Genomic DNA, 10,000 nt, shown 5'->3' with positions numbered 1-10,000 from the left:
TCTCGTGATTAATAGGGATTAGTTATCTGAATTAATCACGTGATTAATAGGGATTAGTTATCGGAATTAATCTCGTGATTAATAGGGATTAGTTATCGGAATTAATCTCGTGATTAATAGGGATTAGTTATCTGAATTAATCTCGCGATTAATAGGGATTAGTTATTTGAATTAATCTCGCGATTAATAGGGATTAGTTATCTGAATTAATCACATGATTAATAGGGATTAGTTATCTGAATTAATCACGTGATTAATAGGGATTAGTTATCTGAATTAATCACGTTATCTCATGTGATCACAAGCACCTGGCTTGTGTGTGACGTACACAATCCATTTTTGGTAAGTGATTTGCTAAGGTTAGGCCCTTATGCTCGAGGGGTCGTACCGTCGTGCTCAAGGGTCAGGTACCGTCGTGCTCAAGGGTCGTACCGTCGTGCTCAAGGATCGTACCGTCGTGCTCAAGGGTCGTACCGTCGTGCTCAAGGATCGTACCGTCGTGTTCAAGGATCGTACCGTCGTGCTCAAGGGTCGTACCGTCGTGCTCAAGGATCGTACCGTCGTGTTCAAGGGTCGTACCCCGCTGGTGTACAGGGTCGTCCACACTACCCTCATGCGTCAGGTCCACAGAATCATGTCGTTTTGTGATATGCAAATTTTATAGCAGCACGAGAGTCGTAAATAAAGTTTTGGGGGCAAGATGAACGACATTACCCAGGAGAAAGGTCGTTGACCACGGCTGGAGTGGTCGTTCCCCGTCGGCTAAGCGTGTGTGTGTGTGTGTGTGTGTGTGTGTGTGTGTGTGTTGGTGGGTTTAACGACCCATAGTAGTTAGAGGTCAGAAACCACTTGAGCTTGACGGTACGACCCTTGAACACGACGATACGACTCCTTGAGCACGACGGTACGACCCTTGAGCACGACGGTACGACCCTTGAGCACGACGGTACGACCCTTGAGCACGACTGTACGACCCTTGAGCACGACGGTACCTGACCCTTGAGCATGATGGTACGACCCTTGAGCACGACGGTACGACCCTTGAGCACGACGGTACCTGACCCTTGAGCACGACGGTACGACCCTTGAGCACGACGGTACCTGACCCTTGAGCACGACGGTACCTGACCCTTGAGCACGACGGTACGACCCTTGAGCACGACGGTACCTGACCCTTGAGCACGACGGTACCTGACCCTTGAGCACGACGGTACGACCCTTGAGCACGACGGTACGACCCTTGAGCACGACGGTACGACCCTTGAGCACGACGGTACGACCCTTGAACACGACGGTACGACCCTTGAGCACGACGGTACGACCTTTGACCTGACCTTTATGGCATTAAACAAGTGTATGGTAAGCGGGGGGGGGAGATGGAGTGGAACTTGACAGCTGTAGTCATCTTCAGGTCACCATCCATCCATCATCATCACTCACCTTCACTATCAGTTGATGACGTCACCAGCGGAGCACCTTACCCCCCTCCCTCCCAACCCCCTCCACACACACACACACACACACACACACACACACATACTCATACACACACACACACACACGTACACACACACACACACACACACACACACACACACACACACACACACACACACACACACACACATACTCATACACACACACACACACACGTACACACACACACACACACACACACACACACACACACACACACACACACATACTCATACACACACACACACACACGTACACACACACACACACACACACACACACACACACACACACACACACACACACACACATACTCATACACACACACACACACGTACACACACACACACACACACACACACACACACACACACACATACTCATACACACACATACACACACACACACACACACACACACACACACACACACACACACACACACACCTCAACCCTTCTATTCTATAACGCTGTCTCTATCTCTTCTATCTCTCGTTATACTTTTTCTTTCTCTTCTGTCTCTCGTTATACACTTTCTATCTCTCGTTATACACTTTCTATCTCTTCTATCTCTCGTTATACACTTTCTATCGCTTCTATCTCTCGTTATACACTTTCTATCGCTTCTATCTCTCGTTATACACTTTCTATCTCTTCTATCTCTCGTTATACACTTTCTATCGCTTCTATCTCTCGTTATACACTTTCTATGTCTTCTATCTGGTGTCACCTTGAGCAGCGGTGGAGCAGTAGTACATAGCCAGGCTTGGCCAACGACAGGAAACGTGGAGTAACACATGTGGGCTTGGCAACCCCATGTGTGCACACACCCAGCCCCCACCACTATACACCCAGCCCCCACCACTATACACCCAGCCCCCACCACTATACACCCAGCACTATACACCCAGCCCTCACCACTACACACCCAGCCCCCACCACTATACACCCAGCACTATACACCCAGCCCTCACCACTATAAACTCAGCCCCCAGCACTATACACCCAGCCCCCACCACTATACACCCAGCCCCCAGCACTATACACCCAGCCCCCACCACTATACACCCAGCACTATACACCCAGCCCTCACCACTACACACCCAGCCCCCACCACTATACACCCAGCCCCCACCACTATACACCCAGCACTATACACCCAGCCCTCACCACTATAAACTCAGCCCCCAGCACTATACACCCAGCCCCCAGCACTATACACCCAGCCCCCACCACTATACACCCAGCACTATACACCCAGCCCTCACCACTACACACCCAGCCCCCACCACTATACACCTAGCCCCCACCACTATACACCCAGCACTATACACCCAGCCCTCACCACTATAAACCCAGCCCCCAACACTATACACCCAGCCCCCAGCACTATACACCCAGCCCCCACCACTATACACCCAGCACTATACACCCAGCCCTCACCACTATAAACTCAGCCCCCAGCACTATACACCCAGCCCTCACCATTATACACCCAGCCCCCAGCACTATACACCCAGCCCCCAGCACTATACACCCAGCCCCCACCACTATACACCCAGCACTATACACCCAGCCCTCACCACTACACACCCAGCCCCCACCACTATACACCCAGCCCCCACCACTATACACCCAGCACTATACACCCAGCCCTCACCACTATAAACTCAGCCCCCAGCACTATACACCCAGCCCTCACCACTATACACCCAGCCCCCAGCACTATACACCCATCCCTCACCACTATACACCCAGCCCCCACCACTATACACCCAGCCCCCACCACTATACACCCAGCCCTCACCACTATACACCCAGCCCCCAGCACTATACACCCAGCCCTCACCACTATACACCCAGCCCCCAGGAATGTGCAGCGTATTTTCTATGCAGTGGCTATTTCGTCCTCTGATGTGGGTGAAATTGGTTTAAATCGGTTTTTTATACTGTTTGTGAGTGGAAGGTACAGCCATCGTGCTCCAGGGGTCGTACCGTCGTGTCCCCAGGGGTAGTACCGTCGTACTCCCAGGGGTCGTACCGTCGTGCTTCAAGGGTCGTACCGTCATACTCCCAGGGGTCGTACCGTCGTGCTTCAAGGGTCGTACCGTCGTGCCCCAGGGGTCGTACCGTCGTTCTCCATGGGTCGTACCGTCGTGCTTCAAGGGTCGTACCGTCGTACTCCCGGGGGGTCGTACCGTCGTCTTCCAAGGGGTCGTACCATCGTGCTCCCAGGGGGTCGTACCATCGTGCTCTAGGGGTCGTACCGTCATACTCTAAGACCCAAGAGGTCTATAAACCAACTGAATTTAGACAAATTCTATATATATATATGGAGAGAATGAGTGAGGAAAGATTGACCAAGAGGATATATGTGTCGGAGGTGGAGGGAACGAGGAGAAGAGGGAGACCAAATTGGAGGTGGAAAGATGGAGTGAAACAGATTTTGTGTGATCGGGGCCTGAACATGCAGGAGGGTGAAAGGAGGGCAAGGAATAGAGTGAATTGGAGCGATGTGGTATACCGGGGTTGACGTGCTGTCAGTGGATTGAATCAAGGCATGTGAAGTGTCTGGGGTAAACCATGGAAAGCTGTGTAGGTATGTATATTTGCGTGTGTGGACGTATGTATATACATGTGTATGGGGGGGGGTTGGGCCATTTCTTTCGTCTGTTTCCTTGCGCTACCTCGCAAACGCGGGAGACAGCGACAAAGCAAGAAAAAAAAAATATACTTAAACTAATTCTATATATATTAATATACATTTCTCTCCCCCCCACAACCCAGGGCAAGCCAGACCCCGACCCCGGTCAAGTACGCCTTCAGCAGCCCCGTGCACGGAGGCACCGAGACGAACGCCCTCCTGGGCGCTCTCTCCTCCAAGAGGGACTCCACGTACTCCTCCATGTCCGAGTACTCAGGTCGCACCTCCCCCACCAACTCCTGCAGGGTGAGTACTTCAGGGGACCTCTCTCTCTCTCTCTCTCTCTCTCTCTCTCTCTATATATATATATATATATATATATATATATATATATATATATATATATATATATATATATATTTCTCTCTTGTGCCTCCCCTGATGATGTGATTATAACACGAAAGTGCACTTGGCAACCTTTCGTGTTTCATTTTACCCCCGTGTGGTGGACTCATTAAGAATATCTTGATCACGCGCAAAATTGTGAGCCTTTCCAATATATATATATATATATATATATATATATATATATATATATATATATATATATATATATATATATATATATATGTATATATATATATATATATATATATATATATATATATATATATATATATATATATATATATATATATATATATATATATATATTCCGCGTTCGGAACGCCTTAAGTTCTGGCTTCGGTCTGGTGAAGGCAGTTTCAGATATATTCTCCTTTTTTTTTTTTGGCGTTCGAACGCGTTCAAGACAGAGGTGGGGGCCCCCCGCGTTCCTCTCCCATCACAGCTCATACGAATATTCATAGGAGTTCGAACGCTCAAAAATGTGTCCCTCTGTTTATGTGTTTGTGTTTCGATGCGTTTTTGTTTTTTGTTTTGTTTTATTTTCTTGTATTTTTGTTTTTATTTGCCTTGTTTTAAGTCCTTTGTTTACCTTATCTCGTGGACTTTGTTATGAACGGTACAACGGTACATGGAACGGTACGCTGGTCTGTTGTGGTCTGGTAGAACGGTACAGTAACCTTGAGGTCGACGGTACGACATTATGAGTCTCATGGCTTGGCCTTTGACCTGACCTGTAAGGGTCAGGTCAAAGGCCAGGCCTTCATACTCAAGGGTCGTAACGTCTTGCTCAAGGGTCGTACCGTCGTGCTCAAGGGTTCGTACCGTCGTGCCCAAGGGCCGTACCGTCGTGCTCAAGGGTCGTAACGTGGTGCTCAAGGGTCGTACCGTTGTGCTCAAGGGTCGTACCGTCGTGCTCAAGGGTCGTACCGTTGTGCTCAAGGATCGTACCGTCGTGCTCAAGGGTCGTACCGTTGTGCTCAAGGGTCGCACAGGTCGTGCTCAAGGGTCGTACCGTCGTGCTCAAGGATCGTACCGTCGTGCTCAAGGATCGTACCGTCGTGCTCAAGGATCGTACCGTCGTGCTCAAGGGTCGTACCGTCGTGCTCAAGGGTCGTACCGTTGTGCTCAAGGATCGTACCGTCGTGCTCAAGGGTCGTACCGTTGTGCTCAAGGGTCGCACAGGTCGTGCTCAAGGGTCGTACCGTCGTGCTCAAGGATCGTACCGTCGTGCTCAAGGATCGTACCGTCGTGCTCAAGGATCGTACCGTCGTGCTCAAGGGTCGTACCGTCGTGCTCAAGGATCGTACCGTCGTGCTCAAGGGTCGTACCGTCGTGCTCAAGGGTCGTACCGTCGTGCTCAAGGATCGTACCGTTGTGCTCAAGGGTCGTACCGTCGTGCTCAAGGGTCGTACCGTCGTGCTCAAGGGTCGTACCGTCGTGCTCAAGGATCGTACCGTCGTGCTCAAGGGTCGTACCGTCGTGCTCAAGGGTCGTACCGTCGTGCTCAAGGGTCGTACCGTCGTGCTCAAGGGTCGTACCGTCGTGCTCAAGGATCGTACCGTCGTGCTCAAGGATCGTACCGTCGTGCTCAAGGGTCGTCCCGTCGTGCTCAAGGATCGTACCGTCGTGCTCAAGGATCGTACCGTCGTGCTCAAGGATCGTACCGTCGTGCTCAAGGATCGTACCGTCGTGCTCAAGGGCCGTACCGTCGTGCTCAAAGATTTCCCCACAGATACAAGACAGTGCTACGCCACTCGGTATGTTATAGACGTCAAAGTCATCAACATTGGATTCCTGTCATCACCTCTATTGCACGCCACGCCACATGCGTCGCACACGACCGCCCAGGTTACGCATTGATCCATTCGTGTTTCAGGGTCGTCCAGTGGGGCGGGCTCACGCACGCACCCGTGTGCGTGCGTGCGTGCGTGCGTGAGCCCGCCTCACGAACAGAAGTGGGAGCCCTTGGGGGTCACGAAACCCCCCCTTCCCCCCCCCCCCCCTCCTGCTAGCTTAGATAATGCTGGTTATTGATCGATATTCGTGTGATGAATCGATCGAAATTTGTGTGATTAATCATTGATCAGTTCTTATCTCAGGGTAGAAGGTGATTAATCATTGATCATCTCTCATCTCAGGGTAGGAGGTGATTAATCATTGATCATCTCTCATCTCAGGGTAGGAGGTGATTAATCATTGATCATCTCTCATCTCAGGGTAGGAGGTGATTAATCATTGATCATCTCTCATCTCAGGGTAGGAGGTGATTAATCATTGATCATCTCTCATCTCAGGGTAGGAGGTGATTAATCATTGATCATCTCTCATCTCAGGGTAGGAGGTGATTAATCATTGATCATCTCTCATCTCAGGGTTGGAGGTGATTAATCATTGATCATCTCTCATCTCAGGGTAGGAGGTGATTAATCATTGATCATCTCTCATCTCAGGGTTGGAGGTGATTAATCATTGATCATCTCATCTCAGGGTTAGAGGTGATTGATCATTGATCGATTCTTATTTCGGAGTTGGAGGTGATTAATCACTGATCAACTCTCATCTCAGGGTTGGAGTTGATTAATCATTATCAATTCTTATCTCAGAGTTGGTGATTAATCACTGATCAATTTTCATCTTAGGGTTGGAGTTGATTAATCATTGATCAGTTCTTATCTCAGGTTTGGAGGTGATTAATCACTGATCAACTCTCATCTCAGGCTTGGAGATAATTAATCATTGATGAACTCTTATCTCAGGTTTGGAGGTGATTAATCATTGATCAACTCTCATCCCAGGCTTGGAGATGGAGACGGTATAGCACTATTTTTGCCTCCCTCCACTTACACCATTCCCTCTCTAATTTCCAATGACCAAATTGGAAATTTGATAAGAATATGATCACAGACGACCTTGTGGATTAATAATAATCAGTGATAAGGAGATTTAATCATTCCACGCATGAAGATTACAACCATAACCTCTCTCTCACAACCTTTTTAATTACGAGAAGTTTACGTCTGAGTGAGAGAAGTTCTTTGCCAGAAGTTTTCGTCCATGTTCAGAATAGGCGAAAACTGAACTCTCGTCCAGGCGAGCCATTTTCCTCACCTTCAATGGCCCGGGGGGAGACATTTACCTCCTTGCCTTACTGTCTTCACGAACAATGGCCCAGGGGGACATTTACCTGACCTACTATCCTCACGAACAATGGCCCTGGGCCATTTACCTGCCCTACTATCCTCACGAACAATGGCCCGGAGGCCACTTACCTGCCCTACTATCCTCACGAACAATGGCCCGGAGGCCACTTACCTGCCCTACTATCCTCACACACAATGACCCGGGGGCCATTTACCTGCCCTACTGTCCTCACGAACAATGGCCCGGGGGCCATTTACCTGCCCTACTGTCCTCACGAACAATGGCCCGGGGGCCATTTACCTGCCCTACTGTCCTCACGAACAATGGCCCGGGGGCCATTTACCTGCCCGCTATCCTCTGTAATCTGGATTAGTTTATGATAACCGTTTTGTGCCAGAGTTGTGGGGTTTTATTTAATGTTTAATACAGCAGTTAAGCTGGTTAAAACCTGGGACTAATTGGCCATTTGTTTATCACTCATTTAATTCACAATTTACTTGAATATATATATATATATATATATATATATATATATATATATATATATATATATATATATATATATATATATATATATATATATGTAGATAGATAGATACATACATACATACATACATACATACATACATACATACATATTTATATAGATAGATAGATTGATTGATAGATAGATTGATTGCTTGATAGATAGATATATAGATAGATAGATACACGTATGTGTGTCTGTATGTGTAAGTAATGTGACATATGACCATTGACCTCACGTGACCTCTGGCTGTCGAGCGTGTGTGTGTGTGTGTGACCTGGTATCGCCTTACAGAGCAGTGTGGGGGACAGTGTGGGCAGCGGTGTGGGAAGCCCTGTGGGAGGAGAGGCCCAGGGGCATCTCTCCTTCGGCATCCAATACATCCCCACACACCAGGACGCCCCTAGCGGCAAACTGGTCGTCACTGTACTGGTGAGTCAACATACTTATACTTCTCGTACTTATACTTGTACTTATGTTTGTACTCATGCTTGTACCTATACTTGTATTTATACTTGTAGTTATACTTGTACTCATGCTTGTACTTGTACTCATGCTTGTACTTATACTTGTATGTATACTTGTACTCATACGTGTACTTGTACTCATAAATGTACTTGTACTCATGCTTGTGCTTATACTTGTATATATACTTTTACTTATAAGTGTACTTGTACTCATAAGTGTACTTGTACTGATAAGTGTACTTGTACTCATGCTTGTGCTCATACTTTTACTCATACTTGTTTTCATGTTGTACTCATGTTTGCCCTCGTACTTACCCACTGACCCACTTCCTCTCTTCGTCCTCCTCAAACTCATCTCTCTCTCTCTCTCTCTCTCTCTCTCTCTCTCTCTCTCTCTCTCTCTCTCTCTCTCTCTCTCTCTCCCCGTCCCTTTGTTCTCCTCACATGTTTTCATTTCCCCCCCACACACCCACACACCCACACACACCTCTATTCCTTCAGACCAGACCCTTGTCCGTCAAGCCTGTACACAAAACTCATGTCTGCATATATTTGACTCACATCCCAGAGCATGTGAAGCTCAGAATTCGCTTGTGAGAGAGACTATATTTAATTCTTTTTCCCCTCCCTTCTTCGTTCTGCCCTTCTGCAGGAGGCGCGGGGCCTGGCGGGCCGGGAGTACATGGGCAACGCTTGCGACCCCTACGTTAAAGTGGTAGTGTGGAAGGAGCGTCGTTCCCTGCGGAAGCAGAAGTCGCCTCCTCTCCATGTCTTCAGGACCAGGACGGTCAGGCACACCCAGGACCCGACCTTCAACCAGTCCTTCGTCATCGAGGCCTCGAAGAGCGACCTGAAGGTGAGTTCTAATGCGACCTGAAGGTGAGTTCTAATGCGTCCTGAATGTGAGTTGTGCAGCGTCCTGAATGTGAGTTGTGCCGCGACCTGAATGTGAGTTGTGCCACGACCTGAATGTGAGTTGTGACGCGTCCTGAATGTGAGTTGTGCCACGACCTGAATGTGAGTTGTGCCACGACCTGAATGTGAGTTGTGCCACGACCTGAATGTGAGTTGTGCAGCGACCTGAATTCATGTGAGTTGTGCAGCGACCTGGATGTGAGTTGTGCAGCGACCTGAATGTGAGTTGTGCCACGACCTGAATGTGAGTTGTGCCACGACCTGAATGTGAGTTGTGCCGCGACCTGAATGTGAGTTGTGCAGCGACCTGAATGTGAGTTGTGCCACGACCTGAATGTGAGTTGTGCCACGACCTGAATGTGAGTTGTGCCGCGACCTGAATGTGAGTTGTGCAGCGACCTGAATGTGAGTTGTGCAGCGACCT

At 48.5% G+C, this 10,000-nt stretch overlaps 1 protein-coding gene across 2 annotated transcripts in view; it reads left to right on the top strand.

Moving 5' to 3' along the window:
* The window catches only part of LOC139751452 (synaptotagmin-5-like), a 95,997-nt gene that overhangs the window by 57,025 nt on the left and 28,972 nt on the right, over positions 1-10,000 (top strand). For both annotated transcript variants that reach the window (XM_071666871.1, XM_071666870.1), the window contains exons 5-7: positions 4,263-4,425; positions 8,489-8,626; positions 9,314-9,517. In XM_071666871.1, coding sequence (XP_071522972.1) covers positions 4,263-4,425; positions 8,489-8,626; positions 9,314-9,517 — 505 coding nt within the window. The remainder of the gene's footprint in view (positions 1-4,262; positions 4,426-8,488; positions 8,627-9,313; positions 9,518-10,000) is intronic.

The sequence above is a fragment of the Panulirus ornatus genome, chromosome 11 (genome assembly GCF_036320965.1).
Source record: "Panulirus ornatus isolate Po-2019 chromosome 11, ASM3632096v1, whole genome shotgun sequence".
NCBI lineage: Eukaryota > Metazoa > Arthropoda > Malacostraca > Decapoda > Palinuridae > Panulirus > Panulirus ornatus.
Note: the sequence above shows the minus strand (reverse complement) of the source record. Positions and strands in the feature narration are given on the sequence as shown.